Source organism: Panicum virgatum, chromosome 7K (assembly GCF_016808335.1).
Source record: "Panicum virgatum strain AP13 chromosome 7K, P.virgatum_v5, whole genome shotgun sequence".
NCBI lineage: Eukaryota > Viridiplantae > Streptophyta > Magnoliopsida > Poales > Poaceae > Panicum > Panicum virgatum.
Window position 1 is genome coordinate 31,638,839 of NC_053142.1, and position 26,642 is coordinate 31,665,480.

General features: G+C 48.6%; 2 protein-coding genes across 3 annotated transcripts; both read left to right on the forward strand.

Annotated features, from left to right (window-relative positions):
* The first annotated feature begins 12,337 nt into the window (after positions 1-12,337).
* LOC120640954 (extensin-like) lies at positions 12,338-13,838 on the forward strand. Of its 2 annotated transcripts, XM_039916901.1 has the most exons (3): positions 12,338-12,685; positions 12,740-13,369; positions 13,491-13,838. In XM_039916901.1, the coding sequence occupies exons 1-2, from the start codon at positions 12,428-12,430 to the stop codon at positions 13,328-13,330; spliced, it is 849 nt and encodes a 282-aa protein (XP_039772835.1). In that variant the 5' UTR covers positions 12,338-12,427; the 3' UTR covers positions 13,331-13,369; positions 13,491-13,838. The 2 variants fall into 2 exon arrangements, with proteins under 2 accessions (XP_039772835.1, XP_039772834.1); XM_039916900.1 differs by having other exon boundaries at positions 12,338-13,369.
* Positions 13,839-22,220: 8,382 nt separating this feature from the next.
* LOC120640955 (extensin-3-like) lies at positions 22,221-23,714 on the forward strand. The gene has a single exon (XM_039916902.1). It carries the CDS (start codon positions 22,236-22,238, stop codon positions 23,448-23,450), a length of 1,215 nt encoding a protein of 404 aa, XP_039772836.1. The 5' UTR covers positions 22,221-22,235; the 3' UTR covers positions 23,451-23,714.
* Positions 23,715-26,642: the final 2,928 nt, after the last annotated feature.

Sequence of the window (26,642 nt, forward strand, 5' to 3'; positions counted from 1 at the left end):
AGGATCGGAGACGGTCGGGTGGCACGCGTCGCCATGGCTTCCGGCCACTGCAAAGAGCCAAACAACAACCAAGAGGTTACAGAAAAGCATGCTTGCCATGACCACCGCAAAGGGCCAGACAATCAGGTGCTTGTCGAGAACCATGCTTACCCCTGACCGCTGCAAAGAGCTGAGCAGCCTGCGCATCAAGCAGGCATGATTGCCATGACCATGGTCCTGGCCACTTCAAAGAAGCCAGTGTACTTGGCAACATTCTAAAAGCCACACCGCTGCCATGAGCATGAGCATATATCTACTGCAAAGAACACAACCACTCGGATTCTGCAGGTGAGCATGCTTCATGAGCCACTATGGAGAGCACAGCCATGCACATTCTGCAGTTGAGCATGCTTGCCGCGACCACGAGCATCGGCGCCATACTAAGCGGCAAACTGTGCACACTGCAAATACATTGCCATGACCATGACCATGACCATGGGGAGATTGAGGAATTAGCTGAAACGGATTGTGATGCCGAGCTACAGCACCACCACAACCATTGCTGCAATGAACCTCATGACCAGGATAGCAAGATTGCAGCTGAATCAGTTCAAGAAATTGTTGACACCTTTTACGGGCCAACACACGATCGCGCTAGGTCGCGCGGCGCGAGGAGGAGCTCCTTGCAGCACCTCCAGTATGGAGCGGTCAGACCGGTCAGACCGGTCGCCGTGCAAAACGATGACGATCCGACGAACGCTCGCCCGGGAGGGACCCGTCGGGGCAAGCGCGCGTAGGGTTGTCCTAGGCTCGGCAGGCCAGCTAGGGCGTCCTCAAACGCCATAGAGACGAGAGAAGAACAGCATGTCAAGGTTGGAAAAGTAGGGTAAAGATAAAGAGATAAAAGATGTGTTTTTGATAGATTCGATTGGGTTCCCTAATCGGCCGTGACCCTTTATATTTATAGGGTGGGGTGGACTTATCCCGCAAGAAATCATGTTTATAGATCTAAATCTATGAAAAACCCTAGTTGTACTCGGACTCTACCTGAACCGGTCAGACCGGTCGGTCCCTGCCGGACAGGCCACAATGCCTCGACCGGTCAGACCGCTCGGTCAGACCGGTTGGTGCCAATTTTGGCTGTCAACATATGCCCTCCTGTTTTTTGGTAAAGCTTGCTTGCCAAAAAACATTCTTCTGAATCAAAATTGTCTAAGGGCGACGATTAGCAATGCATCGGCCATATATTATCTTTAAACATGCCTAAATAGCCGAAATAAGAGAACTAGCAAATGTAACAATTTCTAGCTTAAGATCAGCAAACTATTTCGACTTTATATTCCTTAGCATGTTTAATAACAAAAGTCTTGGGACGGCCAATGCGGCCGATTATACAAATCATAACTCCTTGGTAAAGCATAAAATTGATAGTCATAATATGGCAGCCAAGGATTATGATCAAACCACGGATTAAACACACCTGAATATGCAGTCCATGGTGCGTGCATCGACGGGATAAATGATGAAGTCCAATAAGATGACCAATGATGCTTTCTTGATCTTGGTGGTGAAGAACTCCTTCTTCGTTTGTCTTCCAATTGATTGCTTTGTTTTTGCGCAGATATCTTCTTGTATTTATCCAGAAGCTCCTCAATAGTCGGCTTGATCCTATTTTTTGCCCCACCAGACTTCCCAGGTTCAGACCGGTCTGATGAACCGGTCAGACCGGTCCTGTCAGAACCAACATGGTTGCCCTTATCTTGTCTCCTAGCCGAACTTGAACATTGTTCAGCTATATCATTTGAAGTATAGTCTCCATTGGAGACAATCTGAGCAACAGAACTAGCCGATGTTTCTTCAAGGGTCGGCTTTTCTTTATCTTGTGTCAAATCTGAATTTTTATTCAATCGCCCATCTTTTTTGACACGATAAACTTGTTTGATCACCATGTGTTTCTGTTTCTGCACATGCCGATTTTTAGGATCAAAACGGCCAGTATTTGTAGGTGATAGCTTACTAATTGCCGGCTCCTTATAGGTAATATAATTTGGGCATAAATATGTAGGAAGAGACGACATATATGAAATATGAAACCATAGTGCACAAGAATAAGACAAATTAAAATCAGCACCCCATGGCATATGCATAAGAGATCCATATGACAGAAACGGCATCGATGTAGAAAAATTATTCCATTGCCGATTTTTATCATGGAACTGGCATTTTGGAGATGACCTTGGTTGTTTGGATTTATTAGGCCAACTAGCATCTTTTGTATCTCTTTGATTTTGAGGTTTAGTCGGAAACTCTCCAATGGGCTTCGGCTTTGCTTTTTGATGCTTGCTATGACCTTTAGCTTGAACGGTTTTCCAAACACCGATCTCAGGTTTCTTTGGCTTAATCATCTTAGGTTTTGATTTATTTTGCAAAACCCTAGATGAACCAGTTAGACCGGTCGTGGAACCGGTCAGACCGGTTGAAATGCAACCAGCATGTTTGCCTTTGTTTTGTTGCCCCCCGAGCGTTAAAGTACTAGATTTAGTCTCTGTGCTCTTGCTAGGGGATTTTGGTTCGACAATTTCAGCTTGGGACGGCCGAATTGTATCTTGACAAGCAACATCACAAGTTGGCAAATTTTTGCAAGGATTATTAGTCGGCTTTTGAATAACCGATTTTTGAATAACAGGAATTGGATCTACACTTTTATTTCTATTGATATGATCATCTACAAAATTAAGAAAACCACTTATGGCGCTTGCTGTGGATTTACTGTGCTTTGGTAGATCGTACATCCTCAACTCATTGATGACATATATCTTCACCATGACGATGCCTTGTTCCATTACCCGATAACAGTGAGGACGTAAAGTCTTCTTGAGTAGCTCTTCAGGTAATTCTTCAAGTGCCATCATATCACTGGAGTCTGATAGATCGGCCATGATAGCCAGATTCTCTTCCCCAGCGGAGTCACCAATTTGTGTTGACACCTTTTACGGGCCAACACACGATCGCGCTAGGTTGCGCGGCGCGAGGAGGAGCTCCTTGCAGCACCTCCTGCATGGAGTGGTCGGACCGGTCAGACCGGTCGCCGTGCAGAACGATGACGATCCGACGAACGCTCGCCCGGGAGGGACCCCGTCGGGGCAAGCACGCGTAGGGTTGCCCTAGGCTCAGCAGGCCAGATAGGGCGTCCTCAAACGCCATGGAGACGAGAGAACAGCATGTCGAGGTTGGAAAAGTAGGGTAAAGATAAAGAGGACGGCGGGTGCCGGGTCTGGCTGGAGCGCGCCACCGGCGACAGGTGCTACGCGCTGTCCGCGTGGAGGCTCAGCCTGCCCTGGGACGACGGCGAGGTCTGCTGGAAGTACGGCGAGCTGGCCGCCGCCGCGGAGCCGCGCGGTGCGCCAACCGCAGCCGTGGGCCCCAGCCGCCGCTGCAGCGGAGCGCGCGGGCAGCTTGCCGCCGGCCGCTGCTGGGGGAGCGCGCCGGGCGCCGTGCTGGAGATCATCGAGTTCGGCACCACCGGCCAGGTCGCCGGCTTCATAGCCAAAGCCATCCAGGTGCGCTTCATATACACTAATGGGGTCGCAGTACTTGCTTGCTCTCATCTCTCTCGTGCAACACTAATTGATTTGCCTCTCTCTCGTGCAACACTAATTGATTTGTGGCTGCAAGGGGCACTGGCCGCCGCCATGAAGCGCGGGGACTGCCGGGCGCACGGGCAGCTGCCCGCTTGCCGCCGCTGGTGGAGCGCACGGGCCGCCGACGGCCGCCGCGGGAGCCGTGGAGCGCGTGGGCCACCGCTGAGGAGCACGGGAGCCGGCCGTGGTGATTTTTTTCCTTAGTTTCCTGAAATAGAGATAGCATGTGGGATTGTATGGCTTATATCTATTTTGTGATTGATTTTTTGAATGATTTGTGGGATCTATGGATTTTGCATCAATCGATTCATATACTTTCGTTGATTCTTCGAATGATTTGGCATTACTGGTGAGCGATGCGAGGGGAACGAGAGAGGGGATGGGAGGGAACAAGCTTTTTTTTTTGTTTGACAAAAATGCTTTGGTACCGGTTGGTCTTTCCAACCGGTACCAATGGAAGTCTAAGGCACCGGTTGAAAAACCCGATGTCTTAAGACGAGGTCATTGGTCGCGGTTGCGGGGCACCGGTTGGGAAACCGGTGCCTTTGGCCCTTCTCAGCCGGTGCCCAAGGCCCGTTTTCTAGTAGTGGATGCGGCGGCGGCCGCTGCGCGGGCGCGTGTCGCGCAGCCGATGTGTCACGGGCGGCCTGCAACAGGATGGAGAACAAGGTTGCCATGACGAACGAACGAGGGTGGTTCGTCGGCGAATAGGATTCACGAATCGACAAAACAAAAAATACAGTTGCCTGGGTCATATGTATGTACCATCTCTTAGCAAAAGAGATGCTGGCAAGTTGCCTGGGTGCTCATGCACTTACATGATCACGAGCTGATGGTGAGTTAGAGCATGCATGCGAGTTCACTCCTGTCCGATCCTAGGCAAATGGGATTGAACACGACGATGATAGGATTGATGATAAAATTGGAGCACACAAGTACATGCGACGACAGCCATCACATATAATAGGCAAATGGGGTTGAACACGACGTGCACGAGTGGAGCAAACAACTGCGTGCCCAGTTTAATTAGATCGTGCTAGGCTCGTGTGTGTTCCCATCTACACGGAACAATCTGTCTTTGATTTCGACGACGCCGATCCAAGCCCAACAACCGACGACACGATCCTGCGTGCTGCCGCCAACGGCGGGGAGACGACGTCACGACGACGGACTCACGGGGGTGGTAATGGGCCATGGCCCTAGTGGCCTCTTCAAAGTCTAACAAAGCCCTTAAATTATTTAGTTCAAAATTATATAAGATTAGATCCCGGTCTTTTTAGAGCCTGGCCCTTAGATTTTCTAGTTCAAAATCTTGGACCCTTTACCACCCCGGACTCATAGAGGCAGTACGTGCGACGGCGCCCCGACGTGCCTTACTGGCGAGGGGAAGTCGTACTGGAGGCGCCGAGGACGACACCACCACACACACCCCACTCCACTCTCACTCTCCCTTCCTCCTCTGTTCTCCCTCATCTCTCACAGTGAACTAGATCTTACCTGCCAGAATAAAAAAAAAGAGAAGGGTTCGATTTAGGTGTTTAGGGTTCGGGACGCTGGGGTGCCGACAGTCATAGAGTCATGGCCAGGGCGGCGACCAACTAAGTAGTGATTGCGGATGGCGATGCGGGAGGTGAGACAGCAAGGGTGCCACTAGTCGGGCGATGGAAGACATCTTGTGGGGAGGGCCAGTGCGGGGGTGATGACCGATCTAGTTCCACACAGGACAGGGCTGCAGGCGATGGGCGGTCGGCACAACAGCGAGATCGTTGCCAGCCGCCGGTGGTTGGGTAGGCAAGCGGGGGAAGAGATGGTTGGGCGCGAGGGACCGAGGGTGGCGGAGTGGTTCGGAAGGGTTGGGTTGCGGGGGCGGGTGGGCAGCACGACGAGGCCGCAAGTGGTAGGGGGAGCAGATGGTGGGGAAGGTGGAGAAGGAAGAAGGGGCCAAGAGGTAGGTATGGAGGGAATATTTAGGTGCGGAGCTGGTTCGCGGCATGAGTGGAGGATTGCCGAATAGGTGTCAACATCTGAGTGGAGCATGAGTGGAGGATTGCCGAATAGGTGTCAACATCTGAGTGGAGGGGAGGATGAAAAATCTGATGTGAGTTTCAAATTTAAAATACGATTTTCTCTTAATGTGACAGATTCGTTTCAAATCCATTTGAACCAACATGTTGTTTGGAATTAATGCAACAAAATAAGATTTAATGTAAATATATTTTTTCAATCAACATTTGGATTGTAATACTTCAAAAATTTTGAACAAGTACTTCAACATTTTGGACATATTGCTTCATTATTTCCATACAAAGTACTCACTTTAGGTTGGTAAATAAAGTCGTTTCATACATCGACACAGTCTCCAAAAATAACTTTGACCATCACTATCTTTTTGCTATTAAAAAACTATACAATATAGTCACTATATATTTTTACGAAACTAAATTTCAAGATGAATCTAATTACACCGCTTTCATATTTTCAAACTCAATACAAAAAATTATTTATAGTTGAAGTTTAAAATATTTGACTTAAGACAAATTCAAAACGACTTCCTTGAGTATTAGTGTACCCGGTGCATCGGCTAGTGCTATGTTGCCCCGTGCATCTTTACATGATAACCAAAGCGGCAAGAGTTACACTGTAGACTCGACCAATAATTTTGTGCCTATTTTCTCGCATAGCACTGCTAATCCTTACCACCACGACTTGGGTTCCGCCAAATCACAGCAGAGATAACCGAAGTGTTGGTTTTGATTCTAATTTACAACAACCCTTTTATCCGACCATGGCATGTCATACTTCACCTACGGCATTGGAATTCCTTATGGGTCGGTACTAGATGCATGTTTTAATAAAACTGCCCCAACCTATGCCACATTCATTTTTACCGGAGTTCCACCCCATACATACTGCGAGATTGCTTGGAACTCGACGAGGACGGGGGCTTCTATCTATCTTGTGGAGGATAGATAAGTCATCCATCTATAAAGCCCATTTGGCCTAATTATTCTATATAAACTTTTGCAACTATGTTTAATATTTTGGTATGACTAATTCAATATTTTATTGAACTGGTTCAACATTTGATAATAGATTCGAAATATTGAACAGCGACCGGCCAAGCTTCTTCTGTGGTGAGTGATTGCACGGAGCGCATGCGCCGGCTCGGCGGCGCAGCAGCGCGTGAGCGGCGGCGGCGGCGAGCTGCCGCGGCGCAGCGCGCATGCAAGCAGCGACAAGCAAGCAGTGCGCATGCAGGCAATGGCAGGCAGGCAGCGCACAGCGGCGGGGTATGCAGCGCGTAGTGGCCGTAGGCCGTAGGTGCAGTGGGAGCCGCGGCCCGCGGGCGTGCGGCGCCGGCGGCCGATGGCGACGGCGGCGGGGAGAGAAGCTTGGGGAGAGGGGTAGGGTTTGAGGTGAATCAAGGATTGTGATTGATTGCACGAATCTTAAATACTGGATGGTGGGGAAAAAAATCTTGTGAAAGATAGGTAGGATTGGCGGACGAGGACCTTGGGGCTTGATGATGTGGTGGAAAAAGCCCACGAGGTGGCGCGGCGCGGAGTCATTTCATCATGGGCCACAATTCTAGTAAGATGGGCTGGTCTCTTCCTTCGTGTCCCTCTGGGTCGGATGCGGCCCGGCTGTCAGCGTGCATCGGGCTGGGCTCAAACTCCTTCAGGTCGGCCTCCTGCATCATTCACGCGCAGCTTGATCCAATCCAACACCATCGCTCTGAATTTCTCTTCTGTTTTTCCTTTCCCAGACCGTTTACTAGATGTCTGATGCCTATCTCAAAAAAAAAAAAAAAAACTAGATGTCTGATCCAGGCACGTCACTCAGGAATCTAGAGCGGTGGATAACTGGGAATAGAATTTGACACTAAGTGTACTACTAGCAGTAATGAAATACTAGCCCTTTGTTGGTAATGTTACTAGTTGATCGTCAGAAAAAAAGAGAGAATAAGTCAGACAAGCGGTCCCAGAATACCATTCCTGCCCATGGCCATTCCCGGTGCGGACTAGATTATCCATTCACCCTAGGTAGCCTACCTTGTGCTCAGCGAAATAAGCACCTGCTTCATGCAAGTCGCGTGACATTCAGAGCAACGGGCAGTGAAATTCAGAAACCATTCTAAAACCGTAACAAGCTCAAACCATGTACAGATCAGAGCACATTCAGCACCATGCTATGATGCTAATATAAAACCGTAACAACCTAGCTAGGCAAATTAAAAACCCTTTCTCTGCTCCTCTTTTCTTCACAATAGCCAGTGAAATACCGAGGTGAGTAGTTGACATCACGCACCCTACATCTCTACCGTGCCGAAACTGCAACGGACGCACTGAAATTACCGCTGCTAGCTGCTGCTTAGGCCAGTTTTAATGAGAGTTTTATATAGAGTTTCATAACATTAAATATTATCAATTTTACTGACGTGGCAAGGAAAAAGAATGATGTAGTTTTATGGGATGTGAGGAAAATTTCATCACCATGAAACTCATCTGGCACGATTATCTAATTACCAGTCCAGATATCTGTGTCCATAAAACTCCTATTGAGACTGGCCTTATTAACCCGGAGAGACACACATCATGTGCCCCTCCCATGCGTGGCTCCTAAAAAGCACACCACGAATCATGGCGCCGCGTGCTTTCGTTTGCCAAAGATGGGAGCTCGATCCCCTATCGTCACCACCATAGCTAGCTAGCTAGCTAGCTACACATCGCGGCATCGACCTGCAAGCAGGCATGCATGCATCCATGAGCGAGACCACGCTAGCCGCTACGGCACTGATTAAAGTACCCGGGACATGATCATCACCACGCGCCTAACTTTGCTAGAAGCGACCATAAAATACGTCACGCTTTGTGCTTACCATTCCTTTTCTTTCATTCTCTCTTCTCTCTTTTTTTTTTACGGGGCTAGTAGAGAATTGGCCTCTCACGAACTTTCTAGAAGTGCGAGAGAATCTCATCTGCTCGGATGAAAGAATTTCACCGGTGCCAAAAGGACAGACATGCATGGCCTGCCTGCAGTCGTCTGCTGCAGCGCAGGAGAGATGGGTTAAAAAAATTTACAGTACAATTATGCATCTACATAGTATTAGCAGATGGTATGTTAGTACACTAGATTTTACTAGCTAGTAGATTTGCAGGTACTGATAATAGATCCAAAGCACTAGCACGTGCCTTCTCGGCCTAATGCTCCCTTGATGGATCTAAGAAAAGCACTGCTAAATCGCAGTCGCCTCGCTTGAAAGATGTCATGCTTTTGTAGTCAACCTTTTCATGTGCAGGCATATGCAAACGCTGCACCCTCTCAATAATTTTATCTCGTTATTAGCAAAACTAACCGTGATGGCCATGTTAGCAGGTACTGGTATATATGAGAGACTGCAACTCTGCAGCATGGCAATTGGCAAAAGGCTAAGAGAAAAGCAGCCATGCGGGAATGTGCTCGCCATATCGATACAAGCGGCACTGGCAAAGCGCGGGTGACATTTTCGTGGCCGTATGCATGTGCAGCGAGGGCATCCTTTCAGCAGCGCCACCAGTTCTTGTCAAATACCATGCATTGGCACGCTAGCTGGCCAGGGCACGAAGCTTTTGCTTGTCATCTTCGGGGCACCGACATGCCCAACCCTAGCTGATTGAGCAGCAGCAGCAGCAGCAGCAATGAGCATCTATGTGTTGTGATGTACAGTGTAGTGAGCCATGACAAAGAGCTTGCTAGCTAGATCGGCGGTGGAATAGATCATAGATGAACAGATGAAAAAGTTTAGGTGAGGCACACAAAGTTTCATTAGCGATTATTGCCTGCTGATGACGGTGCTCACTCGAGCATTGCTGTGCATGTAAAAAATTTTCTTCTGAATTCAATCCCAAGCCACTGTGCTAATATAATACAAGGCGGCACATTAATTTGAAACACAGGAATTTCAGAAAACATTGCAGAAAGAGTTAACAGACATATTTTTTTCCCCGGACAAACTCTTACATCTTTCTGAAACTAGAATATTCTTTCTAGTATATTTAATACCAGGTTAGAAAAATGGCGCTAATAATACGACGACTCCCACCGACAATGCAAGATGCAGCTCACCGAGACAGCCTTATGTAGCCTCAGATACTTGTAACCACTGGATTTGGGCCTTGTTTAGATAACTTTGCATTTTGTATTTTTGCATTTTTGGAAGAGAATTTTTAACATTTGAAGTATTAAATATATATTAATCAAAAAACTAATTACAGATCTTGTCTGTAAACTACGAGACGAATCTAATGAGCCTAATTAATTCATCACTAGAGCATGTTTATTGTAGCATTACTGTAGCAATTAGGTGACTAATCACGTCTTAATTAGTCTCATTAGATTTGTCTCGCGATTTACAGTCCATTTGTGTAATACGATTTATTTTTCGATTACATTTAGTACACCATACAAGCGATTTATAAAAAAATTGTATTTTGCGTTTTGGGATCTAAACAGGAACTTGGAAGTATTGATGGTGCGGCCGGCGAGCAACGCTAGTGCCGACTGCCGGGCGTTTTTCCGGGGACTGTTCGTGGCCACACCAGTAAGGACGAGCTGAGCACGAGGCATCTGCATCTCGATTTCGGGGGGGGGGGGGGGGGGGGGGTGCTCAGATGAAAGCACATGTGCTCGTCAGCCCCGTTTGTGGGCATTATTGGTTGGGCAACCACCTCTCGCTTTCCTTCTGCAGAGCCGCGTGTAGCCCTAAACCCTTTCACACTGACCACACGAGCCCTTCTTGCAGGACTAGTGGATGTCAGTATATATTGGAGTGCTTAACAGCTAGGTACAGTGCTAAGTATCTAAAGCTTTGTTAGCATTGGGCAGAACGAGAATGTGATGAAATGCTCTTGGTAAGATAAAACAAGTGCCGAAAACCGAAATGCACAAAGCATGCTAATGCATGCTTACGATTTGTTGGGCCTCGTTTCTAGTTACTTTAGCTCATGTTCCAAAAAGCCCCGGTATTTGCTAAAAAATGTTTTTTTCCAAGGTGGGAGATGTGTGTTTTCCTGTCCCATCTTGATCCATCAATTCATTGCTTAATTATATCTCCAGTGTCAAACCTACAATTTGAGGCTGCAGTGGCCACTTTTTTCTCCTACAGACAAAAACATCTCGAAAAATTCCGTAAGTTGGAGTTTGCTTGTAGAATTATGCTGCAGCAAGGGTAACACTCCGTTGATGAAGGTTCTAATAATACTCTAGGGTAGTAATGAGATGTATAGATTAGTCAGCTGGCATGCTCGAAACATACTAGATGAGCGGTGTGGGCGAGTAAATGTCTTCCATGCATGCTCTACTTTAGCTACTGTCTAATAATGCTATCACCAATGTAGACAATGCTCTAGAAACGTCGTCGTAACAGAAAGGCTACTTGCGCGTACACTTTCTTTGGCTAGCTTAACATGCTCAAAACGGTGTCCCACCGTACGGATACGTGCAGAAAAAAAACAATTTTTATGAGAACCACGATGATTCCCGGCTGTCCATATACCTGCCCGTAAATAGCATGTCACTGTGACCACAGCCCTGAAGCTACTACTGTAGAACAGCACAAGATCAAGGTATACCATGGTTCATCAACTCCTAAAAAGGAAACTACTTACATTGAGTGAGTAGTAGTTTACTTCAAAAAAAGAAACATTGAGTAGTAGTAAAGAAAACCGCGGAAACCACCGCTGTGTTTAGTTCCGCGAAAAATTTCCAAAAATTTTCGCTGACGCACATCACATTAAATCTTACGATACATGCATAAAGTATTAAATATAGTTAAAAATATAACTAATTGCACAGTTTGGTTGTAAATGACGAGACGAATCTTTTGAGACTAATTACTCCATGATTGGACAATAGTTGCCAAATAAAATCAAAACGTACTACAGCAACTTTTTCGCGAACTAAACACACCCTACTTCCTTTCCCTTTTTCCACGCAGCATTCTCTGCTAGCTCTGCAGTTATGCTCGATCCACGCCGCGTGATCTCTCAGCAGCCCGGCGACCTGCCCCGGCCGCGCAAACGTCTCACATGGGTCTTCTGAACAGCGCTTACCCACTACGAGTAGTAGTCACTACAGTCGACAGTGCGATGCAGGAAAAAAAAAAGAACACTTGGAGCCCGTTTAGTTACCAAAAATTTTGGCCTCGTCTTTGAACACATATATGAAGCACTAAATGTAATTAAATAACAAAACTAATTACACAGTTTGGATGTACACGACGAGATGAATCTTTTGAGCCTAATTAGTGTATGATTAGCCATAAGTGCTACAGTAACACACATGTGCTAATGATGCGGTCAAAGGCCTCAAAAGATTCGTCTCGCGGTTTCCAAGTGAGTTCTAAAATTAGTTTTTTAATTAGTGTTTGAAAAACCCTCCCGACATCTGGTCAAATATTAACGTGACACCAAAAAAAATTTCTTGTCTGGGAACTAAACGGGCTTTTGTATATGCAGCGGCGTAAATAGACCTGCTCCGCGAGGGCCCGCCCCGGTAACTAGCCCGTGCTCGACCAGTGACCGGCGAACCCAAGGGACCAACGGGGAAGCCTCGGCGCCTCGCGTCGCGTCGCGTCGCCTCCGTCCCCCACATGCCTATCCTCTCCATCACGAGCTAGCGGGCATCCGAGGCCCCCTCGGCACTCTATCCGCCGTGTATATAAGAGGTGGCAGGGTGAGCTTCTCCTCGGACCACCAGCCACACTGACCAGAGAGAGCTTGGAGTGTGAGTGAGGGAGAGTGAGAGTGATCGGGAGGGAGAGCGAGAGGATGGGTGGCAAGGCAGCTCTGCTGCTGGCCCTGGTGGCCGTGAGCCTGGCCGTCGAGATCCACGCCGACGCCGGCTACGGCTACGGCGGCGGCTACGGGCCGACGCCCACGCCGGCGACCCCGACCCCGAAGCCGGAGAAGCCACCCAAGGGCGGCAAGCCGCCCAAGGAGCACGGCCCCAAGCCTGAGAAGCCACCCAAGGGCGAGAAGCCGCCCAAGGAGCACAAGCCTCCCAGCTACACCCCGAGCCCGAAGCCGACGCCGCCCACGTACACTCCCACTCCCAAGCCCGCTCCGCCGACGCCCAAGCCCACGCCGCCCACCTACACTCCCACGCCCAAGCCCACGCCGCCGACGTACACCCCGACGCCCAAGCCGCCGGCGACCAAGCCGCCGACGCCCAAGCCAACACCGCCGACGTACACTCCCTCGCCCAAGCCCACGCCGCCGACGTACACTCCGACGCCCAAGCCGCCGGCGACCAAGCCGCCGACCTACACCCCGACGCCCAAGCCCACTCCGCCGACCTACGCCCCAAAGCCGAAGCCGCCGACCAAGCCGCCTACCTACACCCCCACGCCCAAGCCCACTCCCCCGACCTACACGCCGTCGCCGAAGCCGAAGCCCACGCCGCCAACCTATACCCCGTCGCCGAAGCCGAAGCCGACCCCCACCCCCACCCCCAAGCCGACACCTCCGACCTACACCCCGTCGCCGAAGCCGAAGCCGACGCCCACCCCAACCCCCAAGCCGACTCCTCCGACCTACACGCCGACCCCCAAGCCGACGCCGCCGACCTACAAGCCTGCTCCCAAGCCGACGCCGCCGACCTACAAGCCGGCTCCCAAACCGACGCCGCCGGTGTCCTACACCCCCAGCCCGCCGCCGCCCTACTACAAGTGACATCTCTGCTGCTCAGCTGTGTCGAGCTCGGAGCATAGGGTACGTACAAGAAACGAGCATGCACACATTTTCTAACCTTTCTGTCAGATGTATTTTTTGTTCATTCATCTGAAATATCTTTGCTTAACAAAATGGTGCTCTTTTATTTGCTGTGTTGCAGACGAAGGTGATGGAAGAGTTTGTGCCAGCCAGCCGGCCAAGAGAGATGAGCTGAAGATGAGAGGCCTTCCCTGATCCTCCTCTTACGTTCGCTGCCGTCCATCTATCCTAGCTAGAGAGGAGAGAATAATGCAAGCAGAGCTCTGCAGCACCATCTGTTTTGTGTTGTCTGTTTAATTCGTGTTCGTCGCCAGTGTCGTCTGTCTTAATTAGCAGCCGTATTGTGTGTGGGTAATGGTATTGCTACTATTGGTGTCATCAGGAGGAGGTTTACTGTGAAAGTAAAACCAATAACCATGTAAATGCAAGTGAAAGCTAGTATGTTTACTGTGTTCTCCTGCTCCGTTCACTGCATAATAGCCCCTTGATCTCGTCTACGGGTTGTTTGGTTTTAGGGGCTAAACTTTAGTCCATGTCAAATCAAAAAAATATTTATATTTAGAAGTATTAAATAAAAGTTAATTATAAAATTAACTGCAGAACTCTGGGACTAAACTGCGAGATAAATCCAATGAGGTATATTAATCTATAATTAGCGAATGATTACTGTAGCATCACTGTAGCGAATTATGAATTAATTACTCATTAGATTCATCACTCAGCTGTTAAAAAAATTTATAAATAGATTTTATTTGATACTTTAAAATAATAAAAATAGTAAGATTTTTTTGATGTGACAATAAAAAAGTCTTTAAAAACAAACAAGCCCGCATTTTCCACGTGACGAGAAGATGTGACTTTTCCATGTCAGAGATGCTCGGTGTACACGGGCATGCAGTGGCATATGGACAGCGCTCGTTGCGTATCTCTAGTGGTTACCCCCGCTCATCCACTGTATCTATAGATGATGATAAGCTCTGTTTAGTTCTCAAAAAATTTTGTACAGTATCCGTCACATCAAATGTTCGAACACATGTATGGATCATTAAATACAGTTAAAAAATAACTAATTACACAATCTAACTGATTAGTACGAGATGAATCTTTTAAACTTAATTAGTCCATAATTAGATATTATTTGTCAAATAACAACGAAATATTCTACAATACCAAAATCTAAACTTTTTCACGAAACTAAACAGGACCTAAATACTCGCAGAGCCAAGCTGCCCAAGCTCTAGCGGCGACTCCATTGAATACACGGAACCCAATCCTGAATCCTCTGCTCGCTCTGGTGCAAGCAAGCAAGCAGCATGCCTGCGTGCCTGCTAATCTGCGGCGACGCGAGCCTGAGCTGGTATCATGGTTCGCAGCTCCCGTGACGCCAGCGCCACCCCTTTGACCCAAAGATAGATTGTGGGCATGCAAATGCGTCTGGGTGCATTCCAGCTAGCTAGTGCACAGTTGTGCCTGGATGAACGCTAACTTGATTAATCTGGTAGTACAAACCTGTTTCAGGGGGCCATGCATCAAGCTTGGCGATGTTCCTCGATCGCCAATCAGCCCAGCAATTAGCTCAGAAACGTCACGTGATCGTCAAAACCTCAGTGAAAACTGCTACGGTAGTAGCCTGATGCAAGGGCCATGACCTTTGATTTCCCAATCCCAGTGGTTGAAATAAACAAATCTACTCACACCAACTGCAATCCCAGTGATTGAAATAAACAAATCTACTCACACCAACTGAGGCCCCTCCCGTTCCTTCTCGACGCTACAGTAGAGCAGAGGGCGGAACAGAGGCGACGCCGGATTCCGGCGTCGATCCGTCCGCTCCCCACCCTCTGGAGGCCTTTCCGGCGCCGGAGCGCGTGTGGGGCGGGGCGGATCGACGACCGAGGTAGGTAGTAGCTGCTAGGTGTACTATCTAGTAGGTTAGTTTTTGCTCGATGGCGGAGATGCGTAGGTTCCGGCGGTGGTGCCGCCACCGGTCCGGCAATAAAGTGCTTCCAGCTCTTCTCCGGTGGTGATGGCGGTGCAACCGGCGTCAGCTCCGGCAAAGCAGCTGAGTGGAGCTTTGGCTTTCTTGGTTTCGGCTCCGACGGTCGTGAGGCGTTCTTTCGTGCTGACGGCGGCGGTGCGGCCCTCAGCTCGGACGTCTTCTACTTCTCCGGTTGCCGAGCCAAGCTTTTAGTCCTCCATGGCGATTTCCGACGAGGTGTTCTTCGTGGTTTGCCCTGTGAGGGTGTACATATGCTGTGTTGCTCATGGCTCCGGTTCCATGACAGTGCGCTTTTGGTCCTCCTAGCTGGTTCCGGCGATATCGCGGCGTCGCGCGTCGGCGTTCGTTCAAATGTCGGCGATGAGCTTGTGGGGTTTGATTCCCGATGGCGCTCGGTTGGGGGAGACGGTGTCGTTTTTATGGAATAAGGTACTCCAGACTTTTCCGCCTTGTTCGGCTGGCTGGCTGGATGGCTGGCTGATTTGGCGTGAGAGGAAAATACTGCTTGTTGGCTGGCTGGCTGGCTGATTTGGCGTGAGAGAAAAATACTGTTGTGGCTGGCTGAATCTCCCAGCCGAACAAGGTGTTCTCTCCTTCGTCGGTGTGTGCTCCGGTGCCGGTGTCGGGTCTGCGAGTTCTTGTGCAGGAGTTTCGGTGGCCTCTTTGGCGGACCGTCTTGCAGTCGTTGCCTCTCACGCGTGGAGCCACAAAAGTATTGCGACGCGCCCGTCGTCTACGGAGTCATCCGGTGATCTCAAGAAGATCGCGGTTCTTGTTTATGTATAGGTGTAGATTTGTTTGTACGGTGCATGTGTTGTGTAGGTGTGCAAATTTGTACGAACAGATACTACATCTGCATGTATTCAGATGAGAGGTTTCGAAAAAACAAATCTACTCACAGTACGTTGAACGCGTGGAGCCAAGAGAAAGCAGACAAAAGCAGCACTACCTTTCTTTACTTTGTTCTTTCTGGGGAGAAAAATAAGCAAGAACACGTACTACTGTCTACTGGTCAGAAGAGTGCCCCCAGCTACGAGCAGGGTTAATCATTTCGTTTTCGTTGCAAATCCCGGTGTTTAGCGGAAACGAAATTTCGTTCCGAAATTTCGGTAAATTTCGGCGAATTTCGGTGACTTTTGGCCGAAATTTTTTGAATTTTGAATTTTCAAACGAAATTTTCCGAAAAATACCGAAATTTTTTTTCCCGGTAAGTAGCGAAAACGAAATTTTTCGCCGAATTTCGGCGAAATTTCGCCGAAATTTAAAACCCTGGCTACGAGCATCCATTGCTCTATCTAGCAGTGCAATACAAAAGCGAGCCGTGATTACACTGCTAGGCCCTATTAAAAGAAAGATAACCCGATGATGCATGATATTATTATGAGATGGAGATATAACGAGGCTAGAAGTAGGCCCTACATGGAAACATTTTTATGAAGTTTTTTTCGCGACCGTGTTTGAACATATTTTTCATTAAAAGAAAATATTTTTATAAAGTTGTAGCGCGTATTGAGTTCATAAAAAGACGAGCAATCTTGTGTTCTACTCCTTCTATATTGGTATTCTAGTATAATTTGGAACGGAGAGGTAGATATGTAACTAAGACTAAATTTTAAAAATAAAATTCCATGCTCCGTTGTTAATCTCTTGTCTGTCTTTTTACCAGCTCCCACGCAATAATTTCGCACAGTTAATTAGTAGAATCGTTAAACCGATGAAGCACATGTTTATGCTGGTGCCGTAACCAGCGGATTGGTCCACGTGGCCACGACGCTCTCGTCCTTTCTCAAACTAATCATAATTTCGCACAGTTAATTAGTACAGTATGCTGCTCACGGTCACCTCGAGTTCGCACGGATGAGACGTCTTTTTACCTAAGGCCGCATGCCCACGTGGGCATGTCGATGGATGTCAGAGCGAAATAAAGTTAACTTGAGCCTGTGTTTAGTTCTAAAATTTTTCTCTCCAAACTTCACTATTTACCTATCACATCAAATCTTTTGTCTCATACATGGAGTATTAAATGTAGGTAAATAAAAAACTAATTGCATAGTTTTGATATACACGACGAGACGAATCTTTTGAGCCTAGTTAGGTCATAGAAGGACAATAATTACCACAAACAAACAAAAAGTACTATAGTGTCCAATGTGACCCTTTTACCACTATTTTACGGATCTAAACACAGCCGGAGAGAAAAAAAAGTACTACTTCGCCTTATATTACGTCCTTTAGCTTGATGAAAAAAAAGAACTTCACCTTATATTACGGGGGCGTTTAGTTCCTTCCCCAAAAAATTTTGGATGTCACGTCAGTACTTTGACCAGATGTCGGGAGGGTTTTTCGGACACTAATTAAAAAACTAATTTCAGAACTCACTTGGAAACCACGAGATGAATCTTTTGAGGCCTTTGACCGCATCATTAGCACATGTGGGTTACTGTAGCACTTATGGCTAATCATGCCCTAATTAGGTTCAAAAGATTCGTCTCGTCGTGTACATCCAAACTGTGTAATTAGTTTTGTTATTTAATTACATTTAGTGCTTCATACATGTGTTCAATGGGGAAGTGAAAATTTTTGAGTGAAAATTTTTGGGAACTAAACGGGGCCTACGTCCTACCCATACCTCTGTCACTGCAAAAAGGGCACAAACATGCAAAAAAGTAGAACGAAGAAAAGAATGTTTCGTGCAAACAAATTAAAAGAACGAACAAAAAAAGATGTGGAGTCAAAATGGCATACAGATGCAGTTTCAGTTCGCGAAAAAGTTTGGGTTTTGGTACCGTAACACATTTCATTGTTACTTGACAAATAATATCTGATCATGGACTAATTAGGCTTAAAAGATTTATATCGTGCTAATCAGTTAGACTGTATAATTAGTTATTTTTTCAACTCTATTTAATGTTTCGTGCATGTGCTAAAAAAATTCGATGTGACACATACTGTAGGAAATTTTTTGGGAACTAAAGAGGGCCTAAGAAACTTGATCTCTCCGTGGCAGTTGTTCGATGAGCCAAGAGGATTCACAACCGAGAGGTAATGTAATTCAGAGGTGCCGTAACCGATGAGGAAATGCACTCTCATCGCGCAAATTTATCTGAATGATTTCCCGTGTGCTCTGTTACTACTCGACCACCCTGCTTCTCCATAAGCGCCACCCCACTACCGTCTGTCATTTTGCACCGCGTCATGAAACTGCAAATGGTTTTTACTGTGCAGGTTCGATCGACGGCATGGTCGTCGTATACGTCGTCGCGGTGTTTTTTTTATAAAAAAGAAATGGCTGGCATGGGCAGCAGCAGCAGCGCAACCAGGGAAGAACGAATAAACACAGGCAGTTTGGTGGCGTGGCGCGCCACACATAAACGGGCTGCATACACCCATTATTGTGTGGCGAAATGAAACGAAAAGTAAAGAAGCTAGCGCCCCGATCCATATGTATTGCACGAGAAAGGCAAGCGTGCATTCATGGCAGGAGTTGCCACAGCTTTTGCCAATGAGAAAAAAAAAGGGGGGAAAGAGGACCCGTACGTGCAGGCAGGGCAATAGCGGGTTGTGCCGGTGCGCCTGTGTGTATGTACCTACCCTACCATGCGGAAAAGCCCGCGCCGTAGATCACCTGGATCATCTCACGTAACAGCGTGTGTTTTGACCGACTGATGCAAGTAGCGTCGAATCATCATCATCAGGCAGGCCGCAGGCCTAAACACACGGTTAGCAAGCAGCTCCTATATTCTAGAGGGCTCTCCCACGGGGTTACTGGTCAAACCGGTCCGGTCCGGTTTCGATTTGGGCAGGTACCAAACCGGCCCAAATTCAAAATTAAAATTTGAATTCAAAAAAATCCTAAAAATACTTTAAGGTGCGACGAATCTAATGGTGTCAAATTTTCTCAAAAAATCGTTCGTTTAACATACTTTTCGGGCATTTAAAGTTAAACCAAAAAAGAAAAGGAAAAAAATGAGACGGCCCATTAAAACCCACTTGGTAAACCGGTCAAATCGGCCGGTATACCGTTCCAAACCGGTTACACATGCGATTTTAAATTTAGATTTGAATTCAAACCGGTTAAACCGACCGGTAAACCGGTCAAACCGGCCGGTATACCTGTACGAACCGGTTGAACTAAGTTTTTTGAATTCAAATTTAAATTTGACCGATACCGACCGGTTTCCGACTAAACCGGACCGGTATACCGGTACCGGACCCCAACGGTTTGGCCGGTCCGAATGAAACCTGCTCCCAATCACTCGGCGCGTGACTTGTCGTGCCGCCCATGCATGGGCAGCAGAGGCATGGGGCAGCTACAGTGTACAGAGACGCTGGCGTACTCTACCCTGAAAAGCCGCTGCACCCCGGTCGTCAGTCGATTGGGGGCCATGGCGGGGGGAGCACGGGTGAGAAGGCTCGAGAAGGGTTCGGCCAGTGGCTGGCCACGGCTCCACATCTTCACCGCATGCAAAGGAGAGCTACTAGTACGCCCTGGGGCCGGCGGGCCCACTCACCATTGACTGCTGCATATGTACATCGGAAGAGCACGGATGAGCGAGCCGAGCCGACGCTTTGACTGGCAGGCGGCGGCCAGGGCCATTTGCGCCGACGCCACCCGGGGGACACGGCGGGGTCGCGCGGATGAGGCCGAGCGGGAGCACCGGCACTTATTAATTGGGTTGACGGGAGTGCGATGCGGAGGATGAAGCCAGCCAGCGCGCGCGCGGATGCGGAGGATGAAGCCAGCCAGCGCGCCCCCCACCCGCCGCGATGATTGATTGGGGCCGTGTTTGGTTTTCTCTAGTAAAGCATAGCACATAATTCCCGAGAAAAAAATTTTACATGCACAGAGTACTAAATGAAGTTTATTTGCAAAACTTTTTCACGGATGGGTGTAATTTTTCACGACGAATCTAGTGATAGTAATTAAACGATGATTTGCTACAGCGATGCTACAGTAACCATCCTCTAATCATGCGGTCAAAGGTCTCATTAGGTTCGTCTCGCGAAATAGAACAGGACTGTGGAGTTAGTTTTGTAAATTATCTTTATTTAATATCTCTAATTATTAGTCAAAATTTTTGTGCTAATTGTGCTACTCTCATACAAACAGAGCCTGATTGGGTTGGACTCAAATTCCGGGGCTGGGACTCTAGGAGGAGGCGCGTGGATGGCGGGGAAGCCGACAGCTCGGCGACGGTGACGGACCACGGACGGACGGATGAATGCATGGGACACGTAGTATTAATTGGGGGCGGAAAGTGTGAATTCAGATCTTACTGTCGTGATGAGTCGCGATCTGTCGATCTGATCGATCTCATCCACCTAAAGCACTTGCACTAATATTACGCGTGCGTGCATGCCTTCTCGATCGGTTCGGTTGACCTCGCCAGCGGGCGGGCAGTGCCGTCCATGCCGGAACTGCCTCCTAGCTACGAGTGTCTAGCCCCGCCTAACAGTCACCAGCCACCTCGTGCTCCTCACATGGCTTCCAGCATAACCACTAGCTAGCTAGTATTACAAATGTACTACTATAGTATTATTACGACCGAACTGCCCTCCTGCTTGGCTCTTGCCGTCGACAGCAAAACGCGGCAACGGTTACAAAGAATCCCTTCAGTGGTGATAACAAATGAATAAATAAACCCACCTCAGCCCTGTAGAGTTGACGAGCACCTCCATCCCGTCTCAAAGTCCCAGCAAACAATCTGCTCTCCAGCCCTTCAGCTTATTTCTCTCTCATATCATTCCAGCTCCAACCTCCAGCTCCAGTCTGCCGAACACGGTGAATGGTGGTCGTCATCAAGAGCTGGATGCTTCCCCTGTGGATAAGATTCGGCGCTAGCTAGCAGGAACCTGCGGGTCTGAGATAGTGAGATTTCTGGAGGCCGCCGAACTTCTTGTTCAGAGTAGATACGAGCTCACCATGCTTCTGATGGTGCTAATAATCCACGAGCCTGTGTGACGGAACGGGAGCAAGCTAAACGTGCCAGGGAAACGGGCATAGCAAAGCACAAAGTCAAATGCACAGTAGTGACGGAAAGGGGACGACCAGGCCAGAATTTCCTGGACGCGCACCCGAAAGTTGTTTTTTTTTCCTGCCGTACTGCCGCCGACGATGAGCATGCCATTCAGTCGCCCTACGTCCACAAAATTTCTTCGGTCCGGAGACCACTGAGGCTGAAGCCCACTCAGCCGGATACAGTTTGGTCCAAACACACGGAACCGGTCGAATGGTCGATAAGGTCCAAGGCCCATCAGATCGTCAGTGGCTCAGTGCACCAAGTCATTCGGGCTCATGCAGGGGTACATGTCAAATCTAACCGACCCTCAAGATACTCCATGAGATTTTGTACACAACTTCATTTGTCCAAAACATGGCATTTTTTTTCAATCCTAATGAAACGTTATAAAAAGCTGTTGGTCTGTTACTACTGACTATCACGCCCATTTAACTTCAAACCAACACGCAAGCTTCAAGCATCTTTTTTTACCATGTTACCGCAGGAAGAAATCCAAATCCTAAATTTCAAAATCTGCAGCAGTGTACCGAGAGTATCGAGGTCAGGTCAGGTTTAATGTTCATTCAGGAGATCGAAGTCACTTTGAAGAGACAGCCTTGCTAATTGCCGTGCAGCCAAGCTCGAAATTTGCTAAAGTGCCTGCTCGGAAGTCCAGCAGCATGGACTTTGCGGCCCCGCGCAGCACGGCCCAGACGGCGCTCGCGCAGTCTCCGGATGTCCAGCAGCTCCCAACCCAAGATAATGGGTTTGGTATAACATCAAACTGGAGTTTCAAACGGCCACTATATAAGGCGCCAGAAGGAAGACACCGAGAGGCAAACCAACCAGTGAAGCGAGGGAGCAAAGCATGAGCACCACAAGCATGAGGGGCATCGCCCTCCTCGTCGCTCTTGCTGCTGCGCTCGCCTCGTGCTGCGGCGCCTCGTCGCCGCACCGTGCCTTTCCGCCGGCGGAAGCACCAGCTCAGGCACCCAATGCCGAGGCGCCGCTGACAGGGTGCCATGGCACCGAGCACGGGAAGTGTCACCCCCATGAGTTGGCGCCGGCAGAACCACCGTCATTCCACGGCTCACCTGACCACAAGCACCATGGCCATCGTGGCCACCATCGCCATCACCACCGCGACCACCATGAAGCTCCGCCAAGCCCCTCCCCGTCTCACCACCCTCCACCGCCCCCTCACCACCACGTGCCGCCACCCCATTCCCCACCCCCTACACATCATTCACCGCCACCACCTTCTCACCATGCTCCACCGCCCGCTGCTCACTACGCGCCATCGCCTTCTCACCACGCGCCACCGCCTCATTCCCTACCCCATGCGCCACCGCCCCCTCACCACCACGCGCCACCGCCTCATTCCCTACCCCATGCGCCACTGCCCCCTCACCACCATGCGCCACCACCCCATTTCCCACCCCCTACATATCATTCACCGCCACCACCTTCTCACCATGCTCCACCGCCCCGTGCTCACTACGCGCCACCGCCTCATTCCCTACCCCATGCGCCACTGCCCCCTCACCACCATGCGCCACCACCCCATTTCCCACCCCCTACACATCATTCACCGCCACCACCTTCTCACTATGCTCCACTGCCCCCTGCTCACTACACGCCACCGCTTTCTCACCATGCGCCACCGCCTCATTCCCCACCCCATGCTCCCCATGCGCCACCGCCCCCTGCTCACTACTCGCCACCACCTCATTTTTCACCCCCTGCCCACCACACACCACCACCACCACCTCACCACTCGTCGTCACCCCCAGCACACCACTTGCCACCCCCACCTCCATCCCGCTACCCACCGCATGTCCCAGCACCTCCACCGCACAAGCAGTCGCCGCCACCACCTTCTCATGGCAAGGCGCCGCCACCGCATGGTCATAGGAAATTCCTGCCACCAATGCGTTCACCATATTCAGCTATAGCACCCTCACCTGCTGATTACAGTGCCATCCCACCATCTGAGCAAGCTCCCAAGCTCCCATACCATGCAGCCCCTAGTAACGCGCCTCTGCCAGGTCAAAATGGAGCATCACCTCCGTGGTATGTTTGACGCTAGAACCAAGACATACACATACACACTTACCTGAGTTATTAGTAAGATGATTGCAGTTGAACTTTGCACAAGAGATCAAAATCTCAATAGCTACTTCTGAGGGCAGCCTTGGTTTTTTTTCCCGTTATTCTCCATTTCCAGTAAGAAGATTACTTAATCAATTATGTACCTCTTGAAGTCATGTTGTTCTTGGAGTCCTATATCAGAATGTATCTTTGTCAGAGTCCTATATCAGAATGTATCTTTGTCAGTTGGTGTCTATGTTATGAGAACCATACTTTACAAAAGTTCCTAGTCCTTGATCCTGTACGACATTATTCTCCAATTGTTCAAGTAAATTTTATATGTTTCTTTAACCTAATTGATGATTACTGATAACATCACATGAAAAATAACCTTAATTGGCTCCATTGTAAAATTTCGAGTTATGGCACCCGATATCATACTACAAAAGTTGATTCAATCAGTGAGCACAAATATAAACAAAGACTTGTTTCATAAGAACTATTATTTCACTTCTTTTACATTATTTCGCTCAAACTTTGTAAAGCGTATTGAATTACAACTCCATGCTAAATGTTCTCCCTTCCCAAAAAGAAAGAGAGATGCATGCAGGGAGTGTTCAATACGATTACTAAAGTAGCAAAAAAAAAAAGAACTCGCCTGGTCGATGATTCCAGCAACAGAAATCTCACGAACTGCTGAATTATAAGTTTATAACCCTCTATAAGAAATGCACAACAGAATTTAGCTTAGTCATTAACATAACATATGAAAGCTCAAAAGGTCAAACTTTATCATGCAAACTTAAAGTGCTTGAGAGCATGACAATCATATTGTTACACGAACAAATCAGTGATCATCTCCTATGTTATATTCTTACCCGAAACAGATCAAAGCGGAAAATACATAACCGATGAACTAATTGTTTACAAAGTTCCATAAGAGAACAGCAAAGATATTGTCAACGGAACTTAAGCAGTAGGATCCTACGTGTTAAAAGTTAAAACAGTGTGCCTGCAAATGGTGTAATACATATTGCTGTGTGTTTGTCATGTTCGGGGTTGTCTTATACACCATATCAATCAGGAGGCAAGACTATATTAGCATGTCCTAGGGTAAACATCATAACAAATTTTCTAATCAAGAATGATCATCACAACTCACAAAGCATGAATAAAAACGCAAGATCTATTTAGTGCTGGAAACAGAATCTCTGAAATATGTAAGCTAAATGTAAACCCATGTAACCCCAAACATCTTGGTGCCATATTATTTGGCTAGTCCCGAAAATCAAGGCCATCCACAGAAATTGACCATCGACTACACAAAAAAAATTAACAGAGTACGTAACTCATCAACAGAATCAGCACTCCATCTGGATGCGCTAAGCAAGGAACTAGTAGACCATTTTCACTGACTGCACGTCTGCACTTGGTGTACTGGTCCACCCATTTTCACATCTAACCCTCCTTACACAAGTCTGTCTGGCAGTCTGGCATCGTTATTTACAAAGCCTGATTAAACGTGCACGGATTTAGCAACCACATTATTAAACGTGCACGGATTTAATTCACTGATCGCAAATTCACACATCCCTCACAAGTCACAAATGCTTAATTACACACCACAAACGCAGGAAGGACAAGAATTGAGAGAAGTATATTCATTTCTTCGCGAAATTGTGCGCGCAAATCCCAAATTTATGTGGCGATCGCGGAAACTGTGCGCGCAGCAAGGCCCGTCCTCGGTGTGCTCAATTCCGGGCTGCCGAAGCACTAGGATAGAACGGGCCCGCGCACGGCCCTCTATGGCCCATTATTGCTTTGCCCTGTCGTCCAGCCCGACAATGCAAAGTTTGGATTTTGAATCCTATGAGCTGCACATGCAGGACAATAGCTATCAGTAGAGCAAATCGTGCAGCAACTAGCTCGGACGGATGTACAAGCAAGGTCGTCAGTACCTCAGGACTGGGTACCCCTTCTTGCTGTGTCTAGACGAGAAGAGCTTTGTAGTTATCCTTAACTACGTCCAGCGGCCGGAACCCTGCGGTCCGGAAGCCCTGTTCACCCGACAAACGGTCCCGGACCCGTCCCCTGGTTGGGAAAGGTCCGGGAGCACCACATGTTCCCGAGGAAGCAGGCGCTCAGCCGAACAGCCGGGGCTCCGGACCTCCCGTGGAGGTCCGGATCCCCGCGGAATCCCGGACCCCCCATGGGGTCTCGGACCCCTGTATAGTAACCGGACACCTCGCCAAAGGAAGGAATCGACACCCCGCCCCGGGGTGGTCCGGAGCTGCCACGTGTCTGCAAGTATAGACACGTATATAAAGCCGCTTGGTCTCCATATTAAGGTTTACCTACCACTGTATTCATTGCGGTAGGAGGACGCCCGCATTGATGTAGCAGAAGCCGAGACGATTCTTTGACCAGGGGGCACTATTGATCGCGTATTACCAAGATGCATAGTGGAGCTGCTGGCGCCGCCCACGCCGCGCCTGTCAGTCTGCCATAACAGATGGATACGATGGCTCGGCTTCACCCATTATGACGCCTACATAATAGCCTCAACAGGTCACGCCGCAAGCTACGTTCCCCCAACGGGCACCTTGCTGACGGGACAAGAGAAGACCTCCTTTCGTCAGAGGGTCAGCAGGGCATGGAAGCAAATCGGAGGAAAGATTTGTAACCACTGTAGCCATTTAAGTACTCTGCACAGTATGCTGCACAGTACATTGGGCCCACTTGTCGGGGCCCCAACGTCCTATATATCCGCACCCCTTGGTCTATAAAAGGGGGCGCCCGCTAGAAGAAAAACTCAGGCTGGGTAAAAGCCAAGGCCCGGCTGAGGATAGGTTCATACACAATCAAGAACAATACTTCTCCCAGTGGATGTAGGGTATTACGCTCCGGCGGCCCGAACCACTCTAAATCGTGTGTCCCTGTGTGCTTGTCTCAGTGTTAGATCAGCCTAATCGCCAAGTACTTCCCCGAGTACTCCCTCACTGGGAATATGCGGGTGCGCTCCGCCACCCGGCTGTGGGTAAGCTAAAAATCCTGCAACATTTGGCGCCGTCCGTGGGGAAGGTCAGGCGCTGGCTGGATCTACAGGCTTCTGGGGCTGTGTTCATCCTCTGCAACGGCGAACGAGAAGATGAAGGAAGGCAGGTGTAGGATCAAGAACACCGAC